At 49.0% G+C, this 24,702-nt stretch overlaps 1 protein-coding gene across 5 annotated transcripts in view; it reads left to right on the top strand.

Annotated features, from left to right (window-relative positions):
• The first annotated feature begins 24,274 nt into the window (after positions 1 to 24,274).
• LOC147709713 (ribonuclease inhibitor-like) overlaps positions 24,275 to 24,702 on the top strand; it is a 135,459-nt gene continuing 135,031 nt past the window's right edge. For 3 of the 5 annotated variants that reach the window (XM_086928212.1, XM_086928209.1, XM_086928213.1), the window contains exon 1: positions 24,275 to 24,410. Coding sequence is in view for 2 of the 5 variants with exons in the window: in XM_086928211.1 (XP_086784337.1) it covers positions 24,367 to 24,410 (44 nt within the window). In the remaining 3 variants the exon portion in view is untranslated. The remainder of the gene's footprint in view (positions 24,411 to 24,702) is intronic. The other 2 variants (XM_086928211.1, XM_086928208.1) reach the window with 1 other exon arrangement.

The raw sequence follows: 24,702 nt of genomic DNA, 5'->3' as shown, positions 1-24,702 counted from the left end.
GCAGAGCCTCTCATCTAACTTGGAAAAGTAGTGCCTAGGCCCAGTCAGACCCAGTAGTGTAGGTTCCTCCTCTAGGCCCAACCGCCTAAACTCCTGTTTAGGTTCTCCGAGGTCCAGTGGTGCTCCAACTGACAGGCAGGTTTTCCTCCTTGACTCTTATACCCCTAGGTCAGGTGACCCTCCACTAAAAGTGGCAAAGCGTAACCCTTCCCATGGCTAGAAGGTTCCAGGAGCTTCTATATTCTAGGCTATGGACTAAAAAGGCGGGATGGCAGTTATACTGTATCATGATGTCCCAGTCTGCTCCTGACAACTAGTGCATGTCTAAAAGGCCACTCCACAGTAGCAGGTGCCTGTGGCAGCCATGTTGTTGGGAGAGAGCACCTGCACCTTAGCACTGTTTGGCAGTGGTAAGGTGCCCAGAGACCTAGGTCCAACAAAAAGATGGTGGAAAAAACAAGGCGAAAGGGCAAATAAAACGAGGTAAGACCAGCCTAGGGATGACAGGTCTAACATGCGCCCCCCCCAGCCGAAAGTGGGGAGAATTACCCAACCTCTAGGGAGTTCTCATCACTAAGGCGGAAAAACCAAGAGAGACTGTCAGCATTTGCGTGGTCTACTCTGGGCCGATGTTACACCCGAAAGTCCATACCTTGGAGGGAGATGGACCACCTTAGCAATTTGGGGTTTTCGCCTCTCATTTGCATGAGCCAGCGAAGGGGTCGGTGGTCGGTCTGAATGAGGAAGTGAGAGCCAAAGAGGTATGGCCTCAAGTTCTTCAGGGCCCAAACCACGGCGAAGGCTTCATGCTCTATCGTACTCCACCGTTGTTCCCTGGAAAGTAGCCTTCGGGAGATAAAGGCCTCAGGCTGGTCTTGGCCTTCTTCGTTTAGCTGATAGAGCACAGCTTCTATGCCATGCTTCGAGGCGTCTGTCTGCACGATAAATTCCTTTGTGCAATCTGGAGTTGCAAGCACCGGAGCGGTGCACATCGCGTGCTTCAGGGTGTCAAATGCCTCTTGACAGGCAGCCATCCAGATGATTTTACGTGGCTGCTTCTTGGATGTCAATTCAGTCAGGGGGCTACAATGAATCCATACCCCTTGACAAACTGGCGGTAATAACCAGTGAGGCAGAGAAAAGCTCAGGCCTCTGTTTGGGTTTTGGTGGGGTTCAATTTTTGCCTGGAGGGGCTGAACCTTACCCTCTCCCACCAGGTGTCCCAGGTAGATGACAGATCCCTGTCCAATCTGGCACTTGCTAGCCTTGATGGTTAGGCCAGTCCACTGTAGAGCCTGTAACACCTCCCTGAGATGCTTCAGATGGTCCTCCCAGCTGCTGCTGAAGACAGCTATTTCGTCCAGGTAATGAATAATGATGAAGAAAATATGAATCCAAAGACAGTGATTGGCGCCACTAATGGTTCTACACAATTTCGCCCTTTAGATCCTTCGAAATCGCATCCACACCGGACCATTTAATTTTGTGATCCCCGAATGGTGAACGCCTGGTTAACGCAGTTATTTGGTGAGTCTCCTTTCTGCCAATTGCACTTTAGCCTGACCGTGCCACCAGTAAGCATTTATGTAGTCACTCCCGCATTGCCCACATCTAATGGTCCCCCTGATTACACCCGATAGATTCTTCATAATCGTCAGTCCGCCGGACCACGAACAGCCTTTGATCCCTGAATGGTGAACGCGCTTTCAGCGCAACTAATTGGTAAGTCAATGTCCCTCTAATCCTGCCTGATTATGCCCCCAGTAACCATCTAGGCCTGCATTACACACTGTCTCGACGGGTTACCGCATGACCCGGTGTCTGCACTCCGGTCCAGACAGATCGGGTTTTCAGGTCTTTACTATGCCTCATTGTGGCAATTATCTACAATCTTTTAATGATCTTTGAGATTTCCATGTTGGAATTCCTGGCCATATCTACCCCTGCAGGGCTGGTTTACGGCTCCAATGGCTCTTTATATACTGAACCGTCCATGTACTTTTATATGATCTCCTCATTAACAAACTGTACCCCAATTGTATGATTAAGTCTCTATTAACAAACATGGTACTAATCCCTTGATATCGCTCAATTTCTTAATTATGTTGATCACAAATCTTGCTTTTCGACCCTCTACCAACCCGTCATGGGATCAGTGTGCTATTTTGTGTCGAAACACTAAGGGACATCCCTTCCATGTCTAATTCAAATATTTACATATTAAATAGGTTGCCTGACCCGCTTTCCTGTCCTGATGAAGACCCCACTGCAAGGATAGCACTAGTACCTGCGTATTTATGAGGGTCGAAACGTCGACAACCGCCTGTTTTTGAACGTCAACTTCACGCCCTAATGTTTCATTAATTGAACAATGTGGAGTATGCTCTGTTTTGACATTTCAATTGAACTTATGGTCTTGTGTTTTGTACATAATATGTAACTTTGCCAACCAAATGGTCTCTATTGGTTGATTGTACTGTCACTTAAATATTATCTTTCTCCTCCATCACTATATTCTCACACGATCACGCAACCCCCCACTTCCCCTCCCTCTTTGGGGCACTGTTCAACCACTTATTTATTGTTCTAATATTCAGTATATTCAATATACGTTCCCATTGTGAATAAAACAGTGTGGATGGATTCACTGTCTTTGTGATTCATATTTTCTTCAGTGACTATAGTTGGGTAAACCCCCTATTAATATACCATTTCGTCCAGGTAGGCAGCTGAGAAGCCCTCTAGGCCAGAAAGCACGTGGTTAACCAACCGCTGGAAAGTGGTCGGAGCATTCTTGAGCCCAAAGGGCATGACCCGGAATTAAAAGTGGCCCTCGGGGGTGAAGAATGCAGTCTTCTCCTTTGCTCCGTCCGCCATGGCAATCTGCCAGTATCCTGACGTCAGGTTGATGGTACTTAGATACCGAGCTGCTCCCAGTCGGTCAATCAGCTCATCCGCCCGAGTGATCTGGTGAGCATCCGTCTTGGACACGGAGTTCATACCATGGTAGTCCACACAGAACCGAAGCTCGGGTGTGGTGCCCGGTGGGGCCGCTTTCGGCACCAACACCACTGGACTAGCCCAAGGGCTGCTGGAAGGCTCAATCACCTCCAGCTCCAACATCTTGGCCACCTCACTATGTGTGCTGGTCTTAATCTTGTCAGACAGCCGGTAAGATTTGTTTTTCATGGATGGGCTGTCTCCTGTGTCCATGTCATGGGTACACAGATGCGTGATTCCAGGAGTGAGGGAGAACAACGAGGCGTACTGCTCCAATACCTGGCTGCAGTCCCTCTGTTGTTCAGGGGTCAAGAATGAGGAGAGGACCACTCCCTCCGCCAATCCATCCTTCTTCTGGGCTCTCAGAAGGTCTGGAAGAGGCTCGCTCTCTTCCTCTTCGCTCCCATCTGTCACCATAAGGAGAGCAAGCTCAGATCGCTCATGGTGCGGTTTCAGGCGATTGATGTAAAACACCCTATGGGACTATAACATAGCTGCCCCAAATGCAATACAAGCACTACGACTGTCACTTCGCGCCAAAGACCCAAACGAGGACATCATTCTAATAAATATCTACCTGCACTCCAGGGAGAAAAAGAAGGGAGCACAGCAACTGAAGGAAGAACTCATGAAACCAGTGAAAATTGAGTCTACAAATAATTTAATCATCACAGGGGACTTTAACCTAAATATGCTCAACCACACGGACACGGATACTAATTACGACGAGGATCCATTTGCCTGGGAATTCAATCACCAAGACCGCACTTCTGGAAGCAGAAGCACAAAAACCACAAGACCCTGTTGGCCAAATTAGAGGAGTTAGGCCTCAGGGCACTCAACGGAAGATTCTCAGGAGACCGACCATATTCTGCAACATTTCACAGCACTCAGGCAAGCTCCACGATTGACTTTACTTTTGTCTCTCGCAGTCTTTTCTACAGAGTCAAAGACTTCCGTATCGGCTCAATGGATTACAGCGACCACCTGCCCCAGGAAACAACGATGAACATCTCGGCAACACCAAACCCACCTAGATGCGACAACTTAATAATGGACTTCACATAAAACAAAAGAAGGGTAAAATGTAAAGTCTCCAACCCACAAAACCTACTAGAGCTAGCGAAACGCTCTCTTACTGAAGCGCAATCTATGACACAAAATCCTATAATAAGTTGGGAAGCGTTCACAAAATAAATGAGAGACTCAGCCGAAAGAATAGAGCACGTAACACGATCTAGGAAAAACTGCAACACGACACAGAGGAGACACCACAACTTCTGTAATAACAGCAGGCTAAAAACATTGAAGACGCTGATTAGCCAGACCCTACGAAGAGTAAAAATAGATCCCTCTTCCTACCAAGTTCTCAGACAACTAAAAGGCGAACATAGGAAATTAATATGGCAGCTAAAAAAGGTCGCCGAAGAGGCATTTTGGGCAAAACTCCTATACTACGCCAAAACAAACCACAGCGCACAGTTCTGGCAAAAGATCAATGGCATGAACAATGATCAAAACAAAGGGATTGAATCACACGTGACAGAAGAGGACTGGATAACCCACTTTAGCACTCACTTCAGTGCCCCCAACGAAACACGGAAAGAAACAGGCAAAGCTAATGCAAAGATCAAGGAATACCCGTCCCCACATCAAGAACTTTCGACCGCGAATGAAGCAGCACTAATTACGACCGCACAAATAATCAACAGGATCACAAAAGGGAGAATAGATGGAGCACCTGGTCCAAACAGAATACCTCCAATAATATTCAAACAGGAGCCAAAATACTGGGCGACCACTCTTAAACCTATTTTTGAAAAAAGTTGCCAAACTTTGACAATCCCACAGTCATGGAGGGGGGCAATAATATCACCAATATACAAAAAAGGCGATAAAAAAGACCCAAGAAGCTATCGGCTAATAGCCCTACTAGACAACGAGGCAAAGTACTTTGCGGGCCTCCTACTTCAGGAACTGACACTGAGGGCAGAAGAAACTTCAGTAATCCCGTTTAATCAAACTGGCTTCAGAAAAAATATGGGGACATCCACCAACATCCTAGCCGAGTCACTACTGATCGACTCAGTGCTAGAGGGAAATTATCCCTTGTATATGGGTTTCATAGTCTATAGCGCCGCATTCGACCGTGTAAATAGAAAACTGCTGTGGCAAAAACTGAAGAGAATGAAAATTCCAGCAGCCCTATTGAATCAACTTATCCTCCTGCATACCGACACGTGGGTCCAGGTCAAATTAGGTTCTGGAGATTCCCTAACCAGGAAAATTCCGACCAGCACAGGAGTAAAACAAGGGTACATGTTAGCACCAACTTTATTCAATCCTTTTTATGGCCGAACTATCAACTACATTAAACGACAATAACTCACATGCTCCAAAACTAGGGGGCACACAGCTGTCCAACCTATTTTACGCCGATGACCTGGTGCTAATCAGTCGGACTCAGATCGGCCTACAGCGGCTTCTCGACATCACCGCGGACTACTCCAAAGCAAACAAACTGAGCATCAATTACAGCAAAACAAAAGTTATGCGTCTCAATTATCGCAAGAAGAATCCATCATTCAGTTGGTACTTGGACACAAACAAACTGGAAATCACAAATAAATACTGTTACTTGGGAGTGATTATTGACGATAGGGGCAGCTTCAAACCACAAGCGGAGGAAATAAAGAGGAGAGGCCTAAAGATAGCAGTATCTCTAAGGAACCTTAAAAATAAGATCACCGGCCCAAACTTCATCCCACTCCTCCAAGTGATCCAGGCAAAACTGATTCCATCTATCACTTACGGAAGTGAAGCAATGAGAGGCAGGGACATTGGAACCCTGAACCCTGAACGGAGTAGTCACAAGAGCAATGCGGATATTATTCGGTCTTCCGAAATACACTTCTCTGGCGCAGATCCGACTTGAACTTGGCTTGGTTAAGGAAGAGCTTGCTCGCAAGGGAACATACCTCAAGACCTGGTACAAAATGAAGTTCCAAAAATACTTCATCACTTCTCAGGGGTCTTACCAATAAGTAGTCCATTCAAAAACAGCAAAGAAATCAACAGAGAATCTGAAATATGAAAAGACATCTTTCTTACAATTAATTGTGAGGCTACGTCGCCCAGTCACACCTAAAGCAACTGAATGAGGTAGTCTGCCTTTATGGACTCCGCACAGTCCTTTTATACCATTTTTTATGCCCTAGGCAAACATTCCTTATTTTACAGTGTATCCTACAAATATTTTTACTACAAAGAAAAAGCAGAGTCATGATGACAGCCCACATTTCAGTTTGTCCAGTTCATGATAGATTACCCAGCCAGGACCAGAACTTCCATCAGATATCGATGAACCCCTAATAAAAACGGGAACCTCCTCCTTGTAAAACTAGCCATAAAGAAGAAACAGAGACATGTGTGTGTATGATAAAGCGTGGTTTGTATGCGGTGAATGGTTTATGACATGTTGTGCCTTGATGCTAATCTCGCTCGGCCAGTGGGTTGGGGGCTGCCCGAACAGGTTTGGCTGGAGGCAGTGGAGGCAGCTCGCCCAGGTCAGAGAGGAGTCAGTAAAGGTGGACGTGTCCTTTCAGCTCAAATTCAGCCTTGGTCAATTGACTATGTAAGGGCAAACCACAAGAAGGATGCCGCTCACAAAATGGAATCCGAGGGTTCGATACAGAAAGTACTGTTTTAAGGTGATTGCATTGCTCGATCATGACGCAAATGCACAGGTGAAATGTAGTAATCATTACCGGTCTGCCGATACCAAATTCGTCGTGATATGATGATATTTTCTGACACGAGTGTTGGGCTTTGGTACCACATTATAGCAGGGTCCATAATTTTCAGAACCACAAAAATAAGCAGAGTAGCGGCAAATACTCTTAATGCACTCCTCTGGAAAGATCTACAAAATAAAAACGTCAGTCCAGCAAGACTCTTTAAGGAGGACGCCATCTACCAACTGGGGGCAAGGCAGCTATGGGAACTGCAAGGGAATCTGGCAGGTTTTAAAAGAACTGTAAACAAAATCGTTAAGAAAGAATCCCTTCTTCAAGACAAAGCTTCATTAGCTAAGCGAGCACATGGCTGGCTTACCGTACAAACTTATAACAAACTTACTCCACAGGCGTATTTGTCAACCAGTTTTTCCAAAACAACAAAAGAATAATTTCTAAAACTACGACTGGGAGTACTACCATGAGCGGACCACTTGGCTCCGTGGCTGCGTCCCCCAAAATCAGCCATATTCCGTCTGTGCGGCACGCAGGAGGAAAACATTACACACCTCATTACCATCTGCAAAGAGCTGCTGCAAGTCCGGCTGAACTTACTGAGACCCCTATTTATAAAAAATGGAAACAGGACCTGCAGAGAAGCAACACTGGCCTGCTTTATAGGTGATGACGTGCAAATGGCATGCCGATTGGTAAAATATCTCGGAGTGGTAGAATCCAGGCTCAAAACATCGAAAGAACAAGCACATACCTACACCACTCCCTTAACACTGTTAGCCTCCAATCATCAGGATGGCCTAGAGACTTAAACTAATCCGGAACACTGAAGCACCACCGCAATGAGGTACGATTACTTAGGGAGAGGGCCACCCCGTCCCCTACAGGAAAAAAATAGGGGAAAGGAGCAGATAGAACGTATCGTCCGTTGGGAATAAGATCTAGGATAGACAAACAAAATCCTCTTTGAAGAAACACACTAAATGTATCTAGTGGTGGACGGACACTCCTTCAATTACTTTTATATTTGATTTTTTTTACTAATTGTTTTTAACTGTCTTTTATAATCTGCTTTCTTTTATTGCCGATGGCTATTTGTAATGGTTTTTATTAACTGCACAATAAAGCACTACTACTACTACTACTACTACTACTACTACTATGGGGCTGTCGGGGGTCTTTAGGTCGACAACGTAAGTGGTCTGGCCTAGTTTCTCCACGATCTCGTATGGTCCAGTCCACCGGTCCTGGAGGGCACTAGGCTCTCCGGGCTCCATGACCCACACCTTCTGTCCAGCATCCAACTCCACTGTCCGAGCGTTGCGGTCGTACCACACCTTCATGACGTCTTGACTAGCCTCCAGATTGTCTGAGGCTTCCTTCCACAGCTTTCCCATCTGGCTGCAGAATGCCAGCATGTAGCTGGCCACGTCACAGGGAAGCTTCTTCGAAGTCTTCTCCCACCCCTCCTTCACAAGGTTGAGGGGCCCCCTAATGGGGTGGCCATAGAGCAGCTCAAAGGGGCTGAACCCGACTTCCTTCTGCTGCACCTCTCGGTAAGAAAATAGCAGACAGGGTAAGAGGACGTCCCACTTCCGGCTCAAGTCTGCTGGCAGGCTCCGGATCATCCCCTTCAGGGTCTCATTGAAGCGCTCTACGAGCCTGTTAGTCTGGGGGTGGTAAGGAGTGGAGAACTGCTAGGTCACTCCACACTCCTTCTACATGGCCGATATGAAGTTCGTGCCACTATCCGACACCACGACCTTGGGGAATCCCACACGGGTAAAAATCCGCATTAAGGCCCGCGCCACCACAGGTACAGTGATGGTCCTTAGAGGGATGGCCTCTGGGTACCGGGTGGGATGGTCCACCAACACCAGGATGAACCGGTGTCCCGAAGAAGTCGGCGGGTCCATTGGCCCGACAATATCAATGCAAACCCGCTCAAAAGGGGTACCGACAACCGGGAGCGGTTCCAAAGGAACCTTCCACTTAGTCCCAGTCTTGCCACTCGCTTGACAAGTCTTACAGGTCTTGCAAAAAGTGTCATAGGCAACTCGCATTCTGGGCCAGTAAAAATGTGGGAGCAACCGTGCAAATGTTTTCTCATGACCCAGGTGTCCAGCTAGTGGTATCTCGTGTGGCAATTCTAGCAGGAAGGCTCGGTAGCATTGGGGAACCACTAAGGCCCTTGATGATCCATGCACCGGTGCCTTAGGCTCACTGTAGAGGAGGCCATCCTCCCAGTAAATGTTGTAATTGCCAGTCTCTTGGTTGGTCGCTTGGGCTTAGGCATGCCGCTGCATGCCTTCAAGCGTGGGGCACTCTCTGTGTGCCTGACAGAATTCCTCCTAGGTAGGCCCTCCTTCCACCTGCCACTCTGCAGGGGTCAGCAAGTCCCCCCACGGAAACAACATCCACCTCCGCGGACTCCGGGGTTACCTCCGTGGGCTCCCCATCCATCTCACGGGGAATGTCCTCCACAACATCATTGGGCTGGGCCATTGTTCCAGGCTCCAACCCGGGTTGAGTTCCTTGCCGGGCAGCCATCGACCTCGTGACCAAACAAGTCCATCCTGGTAACCCCAGCATTTCTGTGTGGGCTTGGAACTCCACCTCCTTCCAGGCGGTATACTCCAGATCGTTTCCGAGCAGACACTCAACTGGCAAGACTGGACTTACAGCAACACTCAACTGGCCCGAGACCCCTCCCCACTCAAAGGGAACCTTAGCCACAGGGTAGTGACCCACACTGCAGTCAGCCAACACAGCCGGATGAAGTACGTTTGGGATCACTTGCTCCGGGGACACCAGCTGTCTCAGTACTATCGTCATGCTGGCACCCGTGTCCCTCAGAGCCTCGACCTCCTGCCCGGTAACCCGCACCCTCTGCCGGTACTTGGCAGTATTCAAGGGTAACTGTGTCTCTTGGACCATCTCTCTATCTCCGAGTGAGACCAGAGTGAAGCCTGTCCACTCACCCCCCTCATCTAGGGACAACTCCTCCCCCGGCGCTATACTAGCCATGCCGGGGCTCTTACCTCCTGTGGGGGCTGGGGACCTCTTACGATACTGGGGATCCCTCTTGTAGTGTCCTGCCTCCCCACACTCGTAGCACTGGACAGTTCTGGGTTGCTGACTCTTGTCAAGGTAGGTGGGTTTCTGGAATCCAGATTGGGGTGGTGAACCTACCCTTTTCCCAGGCAGTCTATTTAGTGGACCTCTAAAGAACTCCTTCCGTTTATCTCTCCCCTTTCGGTGCGTCTCCCCCTGGTCCCTTGTGGGACACCCGAGTGCTAACCCAGGTATCCGCCTCCTCCGGAAGTTCCCAAGGGTCGGTCACCTTGCGGTCCACCAGGTGTTGGAGCAGCTCCGGAAAACATTTATCCAGAAGGTGCTCCCTTAAAAACAAATTGTATAGCCCTTCATAGTCGCTCACTTCGCTGCCACGTTCCCAACCATCTAAGGCCTTCCGGGCATAGTCAAAGAATTCCACCCAGTTTTGTGTATGAAGATTATGGCTGTTGCTGAACCTCTGGTGATACTTCTCTGGGGTGAGGCCAAACTTCCTAAGCAGAGCCTCCTTCATGACAGGGTAGTTGGTTCGGTCCGCTTTCTCTTAAGTCAGGAGTGTGTCCCTTACCACTGGAGGTATGTACCGATACAGGCCACCCCCCAGTAACTCTCGGGCACCCCATGGGCTACCAAGGACACCTCATACGCCGTCAACAACTTGTCAATGTCATCCCCCACACTGAAACTGGCTATCACCTCCTTTGGTAGATAGAACTTAGGCTCTCTTGGCCACCATTCATATTGCCTTGCGCCTCTATTGGCATTGATCGCAGCTCCAATTCTTTTAGGCTAAGCTCTTGCGCAAGCTTCCTCTCCTCCATGGATAGCCTCTTTTCCTCTCTCTCCTTCTCCATTCTAGCAAGCTCCAATCTCAATTGGCTCTCCTCCCTCCTGTCCTCATACACCTCTGGCGATGCACTCCTCCTTGACACCATACTGCCTACCCCGGAACGTCTTCCTGGCAACACATTCTCACTAAAGTCAATGTCCAGTAGGTGTAACTCTCCTGGAGCGCCAGCCTCCCCTTTTTGCCCAGCTCCTCCTGCCCCTCATCCACTCTCCCCTCTGGGTGAGCCATTACCCATGCCCTCAAGGCTTTCCGAAGCTCCTCTCTCTTGGCGCCTCGCCAGACGGACACCCCCACCCCCTGACAGAAGTCCCTCAGCTGTGCCACCGTATACACTTCTAGGTTGGCCAGTTCAAACTCCAGCCTGACAGGTGGGGACCCAAACAATTTAAGGGAAAGAGACACTAGGACGTAGGTAACAGGTCTAAAACAGGAGTCTGCGCAATCAATTAGACAGTGGAGGTCAATTTGTTTGGCTTGCATACAACAGGTGTCCAATTGTGGCGCCCACTGAATCACTGGAGGGTGCTGCGCAACCACAGCAGGTCCTTATCCCACCGCTGCCACCAATGTTAGAACTGGGGTCACCAATTCCACCACGGTAGCTTGGCGCGAGGCAGGAAGGCACCCGAAGGCAAGGTGTAAAGCAGAAGTGCAGCACACACTCACACTGAGGCAGGGAGTCACACACAAAAGAAGGACACCGCACCAGATAGTTGGTTAAAACAAGAGTCTATTATCTGGACTTCTTTCTGTGCATGTAAGTAACGTTTCCTATCTACTATGCATTAATTCAGGTACTCGACAGTTGTCATTCATCAGGCAAATGGGGGCAACATCATCAAAGACTACTTCAAGGCAACCACATTTCCCCATAGCAGATTATTTAAATGCAACATCTCATAGGTTGGGGTTCAACCTTAACACATCTCCAGTGGAAGGGGCTCAGTGAGTTACTTCAACATATGCATCCATGGCACAACAGCATTATTAACAGCATTTCCCTAAATGAGGGCTCTCTAGAAGGGTCAGTTCCTGAAAAAGGGGTTAACCTAGGCCGAACACAACAAGGTATGAGCAGCATTAACAGTTCCCGGGCAGGGCCTTTCTCAAAAGGACTTTCTCCTATAAAGGGGTGTCTTTAAGCACAACACTTTGCTCCACAGCAGTCTTGTAGTAGCAAGCCTCACCCATGCCTACCAATCCAAGGGATTCACCCTTTTCTGCTCAGAGTCCTTAGACCAATAAAAAGAAGTTGGCACAAAAACTGGAATAGAAAAGACAGAGTTTATTAAACCTCATGAGGTGGAACTATCAATCAATCAATCATGATATTTGTATAGCGTGCTACTCACCCGGAAGGGTCTCAAATCGCTGGGGGAGAGGGGTCCGTTACTGCTCGAAGAGCCAGGTCTTGAGTTGCTTACTGAAGGAGAGATGGTCCTGGGTTAGCCGAAGGTGGATGGGGAGGGAGTTCCATGTCTTGGCTGCCATGTAGGAGAAGGATCTTCCTCTGGCGGTGGCTCTGGGGATGCGTGGAACGGAGGCGAGGGTGAGGCTGGTCGATCGTAGCTGGCGGGTGGGCGTGTAGAAGGTCAGGCGGTTGTTGAGGTACTTGGGGCCCAGGTCGTGGAGGGCCTTGTGTGTGTGGGTGAGGAGTCTGAACGTGATCCTCTTGCTGACAGGGAGCCAGTGCAGGTCTCTCAGGTGGCCGGATATGTGGCTGTGTAGGGGGATGTCCAGGATGAGTCGTGCGGAGGCGTTCTGGATGCGTTGGAGTCTTTTCTGAAGTTTGGCTGTGGTCTCGGCGTAGAGGGTGTTTCAGTAGTCCAGACGGCTGGTGACGAGTGCCTGGGTGACCGTCTTCCTGGTTTCGGTGGGGATCCATCGGAAGATCTTTTGGAGCATGCGCAGGGTGTTGAAGCACTATGATGAGACGGCTTTGACTTGTCTGGTCATCGAGAGGGAGGAGTCCAGGATGAAGCCCAGGTTGCGTGCGTGGTCCGTTGGCTTGGGAGTGGTGCCCAGGGCGGGGGGCCACCAGGAGTCGTCCCAGGCGGAGGGCGATGATCCCAGGATGAGGACTTCCGTCTTGTCTGAGTTCAGTTTCAGTCGGCTGTTCTTCATCCACTCAGCGACTTCTTTCATCCCTTCGTGTAAGCTGGTTCTGGCGGCGGCAGGGTCGTTGGTGAGGGAGAGGATCAGCTGGGTGTCGTCGGCGTAGGAGATGATGTTGAGGTTGTGTTGGCGTGCCATGGCTGCGAGGGGGCTCATGTAGACGTTGAAGAGGATGGGGCTGAGTGATGATCCCTCTGGTACGCCACAGATGACTTCACTCACAACTGAACTGAACTACATTCACACAACACCCTTTGGTAGTGTATGAGGTAGCACACTGACTGGAAGGAGCTTGGTCCTTTTATACCCATACAGGGGCTCAAAAGAAGGCGGTACAAGGTACAGAATGCTAGTTTCAAATACATATAAGGTCATGCAGAGAATGGGCTAGCAACAAGTGGGAAGGGCTGACAGTAAGCTAATTCTGGTGGACACATCTTGACAGTTACAAGTTGGAGACAGCTGTAAGCTGAACTGGGCATGTGCAAAGCAGAAAAGGATAAATATATCTTGTCTCTAGGCAGATTTCAAGAGCAGTTAACAGGAAGGTAGGACAGAGCACATGGCAAACAAATTTGCTGACAGAAATACAAAATGGATTCCGTAAAACGGACAAGATACTCTCTAAATACAAGATGTCTTCTGCTAATGCTTAACCTAATCATTGCTAAATTACAATAGACGTGGGCCCTGTTTAGAAGGCCCCAGGGTCCACAAGGCCTTTGCAGAGCTAATTAGGGCCAAAAGGGCCCACCGGCAGCCTCAGGCAGGGGGGGGCGCGGTCATGGGGCTGCCTCTAAGGTCTCCCGAGGCTCCTCCGCAGCCCCGCTGTTCCGGTATACCTCCGCCCTCCCCCGTGGGTTTTTACCTTTGGATACCGCCTCTTTCGCAATGCTGGAGCCCGCGCAGGCTAAGCGGGCTCCTTGATGGTTTCCTGTGGCTCCTGGCAGGTCTGAGGCCGATCGGGGGCTCTGCCTCTCCTGGGAGCCCCCTCGCCGATGGTGAACGCTGGTCCCGGGCCTTCCCTTGCCTTCTCGGGCCCGGGAACCAATCAGGAGAAGGGCTGCGCGGCATGACGGGGCCTGGCCTAGGATGCAGCCGACGCCCCCGTCACGTGACGATGGTGATGGCTTCAGAGGCCCAGCGCGGCCTGCAAGAATACCGCGGCGGCCCTCCCCTGGCTTCTGGGTCGCAGCGGTGAGGGTGCAAGCTGCAGCAACTTCGCTCATGAGGCGCCGGGCCGTGGCGGTGATGACGGGCCCCAGGCGCAATACAGACCAGCGCCCAGCAGCAGCGCAGACCAGTCCGGGACTGCGGTGGTGATCGACGCGAGGAAGCGCCCCTTCCCACCATAGCGCCTCCCAGGTCACGGTGCTCAGTCCCAGCGCCCAGTTACAGGTACCCGCGGCGGCGGTGATGGGCAAACAGCGCTTTCCAGGGCACATCGCTTTTCAGAGGGGCAGGTCAGTTTCCACCATCAAGCGCCCAGTAGGCACAGCGCTAGGGCCCGGAAGCAGTCTCTGGCAGTCCAGCGCTTGGGGGTAGCACAGCACAGGGGGTGCAGTCTGTCAGCAGTTCAGCGCTGTGGGGGCACAGCGCGGGGGGGTTACAGCGCCACCAGCACAGTTCTGTCAGGGGAGCGCTTAGATGGTGCAGCGCTGTTACCTGGTTGATCCCCCAGCAGTCCTCCCAGCAGGCGGTCCCCTTCTTCTTAACAGCGCTTGAAGGATGAATGGCAGGTCTCAGTGTAGGTTCTCAGGTACAGAGGGGGGGGTTGAGTTGGTGGGCTCAGAGACAGGATGGTTCCCTCTAGCACACTGGAGATGGTTCCCTGGGTTCCCCCTTGCTGGGCTGGATCAGTAGGCTGGCAGAGTCCCTCATCTATCTTGGAAAAGCAGTGCCTAGGCCCAGTCAGTCCCAGTAGTGTAGGTTCCTCCCCTAGGCCCACTGCCTAAACTCCTGCAGAGGTTCCCCCAGGTCCAGTGGTGCCCCAACTGACAGACAGGTTTCCCTCCTAGGTAGGTGACCCTCCTCTAAAAGTGGCAAAGCATAACCCCTCCCATGGCTAGAAGGTTCCAGGAGCTTCTACATTCTAGTCTATGGAATAAAAAGGCGGGATGGCAGTGATACTGTATCATGATGTCCCAGTCTGCTCCTGACTACTAGAGCGTGTCTAAAAGGCCACTGCGCAGTAGCAGGGGCCTGTGGCAGCCATGTTGTTGGGAGAGAGCACCTGCACCTCAGCACTGTTTGGCAGTGGTAAGGCGCCCTGAGACCTAGGTCCAACAAAAAGATGATAAAAAAACAAGGTGAAAGGGCAAAAAAACGGGGTAAGATCACCCAAGGGCTGACAGGTCTAACACTAGATCTTCGTGGATCTGATGACCTCACAGGCTTCAGGGCTGAGAGATTGTCAGCCCGGCAAATACTCCAGACTTTGGACGCGTCCTGGAGAGCAAGATAAGGGAGAGCCGTGTGATACACCTGCATTGCCACTGCAACAACAATATATTTGTGAGTGGTAGACAGTGTTGTACAGCAGCCCCCAGTTCCCAAGCAATTGTGTATACAGGGCGGAGGCCAATGCCTTCGCACAGACACCGCTGCTGTTTCATTCACTAGATTTGTTTCAAGGTTGTTTTTCTTTCCACAGCCTTCTTTCAAATATATTTCCCAATTTGATTAAGAATATGAAATGTGAGCCATACATAAATATTGTAAAGCACACGGTTACCCAGAGAGCTCCTGGCGCAGGCTCCCATGACATGTCCGGGGTACGGATGAGAAAAAAAAGGGGGCCTAAAAGATTGGCTGCTCTTTCCTGAAACTGTGCACGTTGGGGGCAGAGCATATTAAGCTTGTTCCAACCCATGACCGTACAAATGATAAAGCTTCTTTCACCCCAGTCAGATCTCTTAAATATGAGGACAACCAGGGTTTTGGAACGCATGGAACAAAGTATTCTATTGGGTAAATTCCAGATAAACTTTTATCTAAGGCGGGAAGGACCAGTCGTGTGTAGTGCCTTGAAGGCAGTGCGCAGAGCCTTGAATTTGATCCAATCCCTGACAAGGAGGCAATTATGTTTTTGCATTACCGTTCTGACTGGACTAAATTTAGGATGACCGGACAGAAGTCTAGCAGGGGCTTTTTGAAGCACTTGCAACTTATTGAGCTGTTGCTGCTGCATGTTAAGAACTAGTCCATTACAGTAATCCAGCATTGACAACACAAGAGAGGTCACAACAGTTTTGTTAGATTTAAATAGATTAAAACGCTGAATATTTTTAATCATCCTCAAAATGAAAACGGTGGAGGCCATGACTGATTGATAAGTGGTAGAAGAACAAGTTACTTACCCACAGTAGATTAATTCCATCATAGCCTTTCCAAACCCCACAAGGCAAAGAGTGTAGAGCAGCTGTTCTTAACTTGTGACTTCTGTGGACCCCTACTGAGTCAATACTGGAGACCAGAGTCCCCACTCTAAGCAGCACCAAATATTTGGAACCTCACAACAATACACAACAAGGCAGAAATAAGTACCTAACAAACAAATACAAACAATATGGCATATTTTATTTAATTCATAACGTAAATATTAAATAAATGTAATGGAAGGTTGGAGTTTTTCAAATTTTGGTTTCATTTCTAAAAGATGAAGCAATATGCTGGACTTTAGTGTTTCACTTTGCCTTTTTTGCTCCCAGTGCATGCTCCCTTCTTGTTTTTAAATGACAAAAGGGATGGGTCTTTGTAAATCAGAAATGGGGCAGGACCACAAGTAAACAAGGAACATGTATGCCCCTTCTGCAAAATGTAAAGTTATCACCATACAAAAAACGCATTCGAATATTTTGTTATATGGCATGTCAAAAATCACAGTATTATTTTGTAAGTATTCACATTTCATCAGCTCAGGGAGTACATATAAACAAAGTATAAGACAGCGTACGCATTTGTATATTCTTCGTTAAAAGCAGACAGTAGAGGAAGGCTCCAACAACGATTATGAAGTGAGTAAAGAGTTGTCGGTAAATACACAATTTTCCTTTGTACGATGCAAGAATCGTTTTTATCTGTCAATTCCTATTTGGTCTGCTGAATATTAAATGCAGAAGTCCAATTTTTGAGAATGCAAAAGTGGGAATATAGTGTCGATATTTTCATCAGAAAATCTCTATTTCCAACTACAAATATTCAGTGTCAAGGGTCTGGACAATATGTAATGATTCCGGATTATATCTGTATTTTTCTGTTTGGTTGAGAGGCCACAATAATCAGGTGTCTAGGTAATTTTGGGATCCATTTTACCTGGCAGAAATGTTGACACATTCCGTCCCTGGTCGATTCCAGAGTCTCTTCGGGACCAGGACCTGGTGCGATGACTCTCAAGAAGAAAGGAAGGGGGGAATGTAAGTTAAGAAAGAGTCCTGTAGGAGATTCTGAATAGGGGGCGCCAAACGTCAACACTGGATTCTGTTTGCTGTATGTGCACTGGTTCCACCAATCAAGCTTAGAGTGCATCTTATCACATTTACGGAGTATTTAAAAATGATCAATTTTACATTTTTTATTTGTATATATGTAATTATTCTGTTAATATTATTACATTTTCTAAAAATATATGGATCCCTAGGCAGGCATCTGAACCCATAGGGGTTCACAGCCTTCATCTTGAGAACAATATTCTAAACAGTTGCAGTCAGCCAAAGCGGTCCAGAAACCTAAGGTTAAGAAATACTGATGTAGAAGAAAGAGAAAAAAAAAGAAAACAATTATGAAGTGTTAGCCCATCTAAAATACCATTATGGAGGGTAACTGGTAGAAATTGGGTTCTGGTTCACTGGGGGTGAGGCCTGGTCAAGCAGCAACCACAATCCTAGTCAGGGTAAGGCACAGGCAAACCTCTGACTAGGATTGCGGTTGCTGCTTTACCAGGACTCACCCCAGTCAACGGGTAACCCAATTTCTAACAGTAGTGATCAGCAGCGAGGATCAGGACTTGTGTTTATACAGAGTGCATACAGTGATTCAGTGTACACTACCTTCCTATATCCAAGACCAATTTGAGTTTTAAATTCTCCCTAATTGAACTTTTCGCTTTTTCTATATTTATTCTTACTCTATCTGACTGATTGTGTCTGTGGCCCCATCTGCAAATATGGAGTTTAGGCTTGCTAACTTTGGTTTAGATCAAGAAATTTTGCCTGGAGAGGGATACTCTGCAAGTGGGGTACCAAGAAGATCGAGCTCCAAAAGGCTTTGAGGGCATGGCCAGAGGCCCACCACTTGCCAGTCACAACAGATGACCAGGAGGAAGAGGAGAATGAGGAATGATCAAAGTAGGACCCGCAGGAGGGTCTTGGGCTGCAGTCGGTTGAAGGGGGTAACCTACTCGCAAGATTGAAACTCCCCCCCCCCGTACAGGGAGCAGTCTCTCTTCTCACAGCATGTCCCCAGGGGAGCTGGCGCAAAGGAAGGCGAAGAGAAAGTTAAACTACAAGTGGCCCAGTTCAAAACGAAAGAGAGGAACCTGGTCATGGAACAGAGGAAACTGGCTATGGAGGAGAAAATGACCTTGGAGCTGGACATCAAGGTCAGATACGCAGACTCCAGCAGACGTATAGGAACAGCAAAGCTGGGTGGATTGCATGGATTCCATTTACAAGGCACTGGATGATTGGGTGAAGGGCAGTAAATTAAAAGATTATCCGGGGCTGTAAAATGTGAATGCAAAGGAGCACATGTTCACACTTTCTTTTGCAGATCTGTTCCAACACTTGGTTGATAGTAAGCTCACTGACCCCCAGGAGCTTGCTAAGGAGTCGAACCGCTGGGTCAGCGCCAGGGTCCACCAGAAGGTATCGGGCAGGGGTTCATCACAAGGGTGGCAGGGTCCCCATCAGAAGAAGGAGATAGAAGACAAGCATAAAAACAAGGAGTTCTCTAAAGGGCTCCAAACTACTTTCTCGGGTCTGGACTCCAATCCCCCAACTGAGAAAAAGAAGAGATGGTTACGTGACAGTAAGTCTTCTGGGAAGGTACTCCCCAAGGCTCTGAATGCCAACAGGAAGGGCACTTCAGAGAGGATGCCAAGAGTCCCTTGTGGGCATAGCCACCCACCAGTGGGCAGTCCCTGGGGCTGGCTAGTGTAGTGCGTGGGGAGGAGATTGTCCCAGATAATGTGAGGGACAGTGTAGAGGTTACCCTAGTGTCCCTGGGTGACAGAGAACTCACATGCCTAGAGGAAGTACAGGCAGTGGGTAATCATAAATGGGCACAGGGTGGATGCTCTGAGAGACACTGGAGTCAGCATGCCAACCATAAGATGTTATCTGCTGACCTCAGACCAGGTAGTACCTAATACATTCCACCAAGTTGTTGCACTTGACAACCATGAGAGTCATTATCCAGTGGCTGTGTTTCCCTGTGAGTGGGGTGGAGCTCAGGTACCCTGAGGGTAACTGAGAGTAGCCGTGCCTGTGGATTTTCATCTTGGCAATGAACTGGAGGCCACCAGCCTGAAGGAGGTAGAGCTCAGGTACCACTTGGAGACGTTAGAGTTGCCTGACTTGGTGTGCCTGACCACAGGTCCACGGCTGCCCGAGATGAAAGTTAGGAGGACCTGGAGCCTGGAAGATTGGCTCAAGTGCCTGCCATAAAGAGAGAGGGCAAGGAGCACAGGAAACAATTTCCTGAAACTCCCATGGTCCGGGGGGAGGATGACCCTGAGAGGGACAACCAGAGCCTACAGGGTAGAATGTTGTCACACTGGGAAACTAGCCAGAGCTGTCCAACTGGCACTAGGAAGTGGGACCCACCAGGGGGCTCTGCTGGCTTACTGGTAGCATTTAATTTAGAGACCCTGGTATATTGTATATGACTCTACAAGGGACTTGAAAGTAAATTAAAGATGGCCATCAGGTGTAAGCCAATCAGATTAGGGGAGGGAACACATGCTCTTTAGCACTGGTTAGTAGTGGTAAAGTGAACAGAAACCGAAGGCCACCGAAAATGAAGTCAGCAAAAACAAGGGTACTGAAGGTAAAGAGTCAGGGGAAAACCATGCCAAGGATACGTGATCTAATACTTGACCCCCCAACTGAAAAAAGGGAGAACTACCCAATCTTTACGAGTTCTCTTCACTAAGGTGTAAGAACCTGGAGATACCAGAAGCATTGAAGTGTTCTCTGTTCCAGGACAGTATTTCACCATAAAGTCCATTCCCTGTAGAGAGATGGACCCCTTTAAAAGTTTGGGATTTTCACCCCTAGTCTTCATTAACCATCTGAGGGATCTGTGGCCTGTCTGAACACGGAAGTGGGAACTATTCTCTTACTGATTATGGCTATAGTTTGATCCAAGCCACCTTCATTTAGCTGAGAGCATAGCCCCTAAGCCATGCTCTCAGGTGTCTGTCTGCACAATTAATTTCTGGGAGAAGTCAGGGGCCGTGAGCATGGGTGCTGTGCTCATGACCTCCTTCAGGGAATCAAACGCTTTCTTGCACTCCTGTCCAGATCACCTGACGTGGCTGCTTCTTGGAAGTCAGCTCTGTCAAGGGTGCAGCATAGGTGTCATACTCCTTGACAAATATCCTATATTAGCCAGTGAGGTATAAGAAGGCTCTTACCTATGTCTGGGTCTTGGATTCATCCTAAAGCTAGAATGGTTTCATTCTTGGCTGGAGAAGCTGAACCTTGCCTCCTCCTAATTGGTGACCCAAGTAGACCACTGAACCCTGCCCTATCTGCCACTTACTGGCCTTGATAGTCAGTCTTACCATCTGCAGAGCCTGAAGCACTTCTCTGAGGTGGTACAGGTGGTGCCTCCAGCCTGAAATGAAGACTTCAATGGCATCAAGATAGGCAGCACCTACGTTTTTTGACCCAGCCAGGACGTGGCTGGACAACCTCTGGAAGGTAGCAGGGGGGTTCTTCAACCTGAAGAGCATTACTCAAAACTGGAGGTCCCCTTTTGGTGTGGACAATGCAGACCTCCCTTTGGCTCCCTCGTTCAAGGCAATCTGCTAATACCCAGACGTTAAATCAATAATTCTGAGGAACGTGGCAGCTCCTAGCCGATCTATGACCGGTTTCAGGGTAACACCCCTCATGAGATGCAGAGTCAAGACTGATTTGCCTATAGCTGGGTCTGAACTGAGTTGGTGAAGTGAGCTGAAGAAGGAAGATGGATTTAATCCAGATCTGTGACTGGGGTTGAATGTCTGAAAAGTTTCAGTGCTTCATCCATCATCTCCATGTGTTTGCCTTGTTCGCCCTAAGTTGGCAGGGTAGCCCTGACGTCGGTCCCTTGCTCACTATTCCACTGGATTCAAGCTACCCTGACTGATGAGGGGTGTTACCCTGAAACCGGTCCCAGAAGGCTTGTTTCCGGTCCAGGGAAGACCTGGCTTGGCAGTTCTGCTGGACTGTTCCCATGAAGCACAGGGTCAAGACTGATTTGCATATAGCTGTGTCTGAACTGAGTTAGCGAAGTGAGCTAAAGAACGGTGATGGAGTCAACCCAGATCTGTGAGTGGGGGTAAGTGTCTGAAAAGTTTCAGAGCTCCGTCCATCATCGCCTTGTGTTTGCTTTGTATGCTTAAGTTGGCAGGGTATGGCCAGACATGGGTCCCTTGCTCACTATGCCACTGGATTCAAGCTAGCCTGGCTGACGAGTGGTGTTACCCTGAATCAATCAATCAATCAATCAATAACATTTATAGAGCGCCCTACTCACCCGTGAGGGTCTCAAGGCGCTGGAGGGGGGGGGTGCTGCTACTGCTCGAAAAGCCAGGTCTTGAGGTGTTTCCTGAAGGTGAGTTGGTCCTGGGTCATTCATAGGTGTGCGGGGAGGGAATTCCATGTTTTGGCTGCCTGGTAGGAGAATGATCTTCCTCCGGCGGTGGTTCTGCGAATCCGTGGGACGGTGGCGAGGGCGAGGCTGGCGGATCGGAGCTGGCGGGTGGGAGTGTCGAACAAAAGGCGGTTGTTGAGGTATTCAGGGCCCATGCCGTGGAGTCCTTTGTGTGCGTGGGTGAGGAGCCTGAATGTGATCCTCTTGTTGACGGGGAGCCAGTGCAGGTTTCTCAGGTGGGCGGATATGTGGCTATGGCAAGGGATGTCGAGGATTAGTCGAGCGGAGGCGTTTTGTATGCGTTGTAGTCGTTTCTGAAGTTTGGCAGTGGTCCCTGCGTATAGGGCGTTTCCGTAGTCCAGTCGGCTGGTGACGAGGGCCTGGGTGACCGGCTTTCTGGTTTTGGTGGGGATCCATCGGAAGATCTTTCGGAGCATGCGCAGGGTGTTGAAGCATGATGACGAGACGGCGTTGACTTATTTAGTCATCGTGAGGGAGGAGTCCAGGATGAATCCCAGGTTGTGTGAGTGGTCCGATGGTGTCGGCGTGGAGCCCAGTGCTGAGGGCCACCATGGGACGTCCCAGATGGATGGAGATTGTCCGAGGAAGAGGACCTCTGTCTTCTCTGAGTTCAGCTTCAGGCGGCTGAGCTTCAACCATTCTTCGACGTCTTTCATTCCCTTCTGTAGGTTGGTTTTGGCAGTGGCTGGGTCTTTGGTGAGGGAGAGTATCAGTTGGGTGTCGTCGGCGTAGGATATGATGTTGATGCTGTGTTTGCGTGTGATGGCGGCAAGGGGGCTCATGTAGATGTTGAAGAGGGTTGGGCTGAGCGAGGAGCCTTGGGGTACGCCGCAGATGATCTTGGTGGCTTCTGAGCGGAAGGGAGGGAGACGGACTCTCTGGGTTCTGTCGGAGAGGAACAAGGTGATCCAGTCCAGGGCCTTTCCTTGGATCCCAAAGGCGGGGTATTAGGGTGCGATGGCATACGGTATCGAAGGCTGCTGAGAGGTCCAGGAGGATGAGGGCGGTTGTTTCTCAGTTGTTCATCAGGATCCTGTTGTTGTCGGTGGCTGCGATGAGGGCAGTCTCGGTGCTGTGGTTGGCTCGAAATCCAGACTGGGATGAAACAGGTCCTAGGATGCTTGTTTCTGGTTCAGGGAAGACCTGGCTTGGCAGTTCGGGCTGGACTGTTCCCATGAGGCACTTGATTGAATATAGCTGGTTCTGAACCAAGGTGGTGAATTGAGTTGAAGAACGAAGATGGATTCAACGCAGATCTGTGACTGGAAGTGAGTGTCTGAAATGTTTCAGTGCTCCACCCATCATCTCCTTGTGTTTGCTTTATACGCCCTAAGTTGGCAGGGTATGCCCAGACGTGGGTCCCTTGCTCACTATGCCACTGGATTCAAGCTAGCCTAAATGATGAGTGGTGTTACCTTGACACCGGTCCCATAAAGGACTGAAAGCGTGAAACTTGCTCATCGGTTTTTGAGGGTTAAATGTGGTGAGCTCCAAAATGTGGAACATTTGGCTTTCCACAGTGCCTACCTTCAGGCAGTGGAACAGGAGCCATGACTTCAGGGTAAATATGCAGAATATTTCTTGTTGCAAGAGGACCCAGAGGAAGGGGCCTGAACCCTTGGCCCTTGCAACACTATACCAAAGCTGCGAGGCCCAGAGCAGTGCCCACTCCCCTATATCTCTGTTGGAGTGTCTACAGATTCCCATGGTAAGGCTATATACACCAACACCAAGATTTAGGTGAGATGTTTCGTAATTTTTCAGCAAAAAAATGCATAATTTTAGATTTGTGTTGTTAAAAACCTCCAGGGTAGTTTACTGGGGTATCCATTCTCGCCCTAGTATAACCTCTCATCACCACTCATACAAAAATACGTGTGTGGCTAAATCCATTTACAAGTAGAAAAGCACGTTTTCTGAATTAGAAACGGTTTCCATTAGTAAATAAGATCAATTGATTGTGTTTTTAGCTTTTAAAATCCATGATCTGCTTGACTAAGAGTGCATGAAAAAGTATCTGTATTTAGTTTTCAAAGGGTAATGCTGCCTCTGTTTACTGACATTGTCAGCCATGAATCACCTAGTCAGATAATCCGTAAGTGATGTATTTCTTGCATGTGCTATTTTAAGTATATAGCAAAAGGAGGGAGGAAATATAGGTTTTCACTAATAGTCCTTTGTTTTGTTTTTACCAGACTTGACATGGAACTACAGGTCATGCCGTTAAAATACTGAGCAGGTGGTAACCCTATTGTTTCCTTTTAACATATAAACCTACATCAAACACAAATTATTTCAACCATTTTATAGTGCTGGGCAAACAGTTGGTAAGTGTTTATTAAAGCAAATACCATACTAATGAATAATGCAGATTTTTTTCTACACGAACCATAGCTAGCTCCTCTAGATTCTTAAAACAGAAACACATAAAGGAATTTCAATGAGCAATGCGTGCCGCTTCTCCCAGTCCCTGCGGTACGCAAACAGTGCCCCTGGGGTAACCTCTATCACCGGTACCCCGAGGGTTCTGACACGGGTACCTCGAGGGTTCTGCCGAGAGCTGATTTCCGGGCGCTGCCCTAGACCAGGAAGTGGTGATGCTGAAGCATTAAAGTTCCAAGTTCCCGTGTGTGCAGCACGGAGGCCGCACAGAGAGCACACGGGCAGGGGGCACGGACCACAGCGTGTCTGTAGATGTGCACGTGGAAGGGGAGGCTGCAAGGAGGGGGCAAAACAAGGTACATCCTCAGTCACTGCCGAAATCTGTTCTGCAAACAGCAATAACCTCCATTTAATGACGCAATTCAAAGTGATCCAGTACACCTTTGCTTCGTAGCTGCTAAGATGCCGATGTTTGTGCACAACTAGCGGCTGCCGTCCAGGTTTTGATTTGCTTTCTGGGACCTGTAGTCCTTGTTTTGTAATTGTCTAAACAAAAGAGCGAGTCCAGAGTGGAGAGAGAGCACTGGGCTGGAGGCAGAGAGGTGTGCCTGCTCCTGGGCTGGAGCAGAGATGTGTGCCTGCTCCTGG

Source organism: Lissotriton vulgaris, chromosome 6 (assembly GCF_964263255.1).
Source record: "Lissotriton vulgaris chromosome 6, aLisVul1.2, whole genome shotgun sequence".
Taxonomy (NCBI): domain Eukaryota; kingdom Metazoa; phylum Chordata; class Amphibia; order Caudata; family Salamandridae; genus Lissotriton; species Lissotriton vulgaris.
Note: the sequence above shows the minus strand (reverse complement) of the source record. Positions and strands in the feature narration are given on the sequence as shown.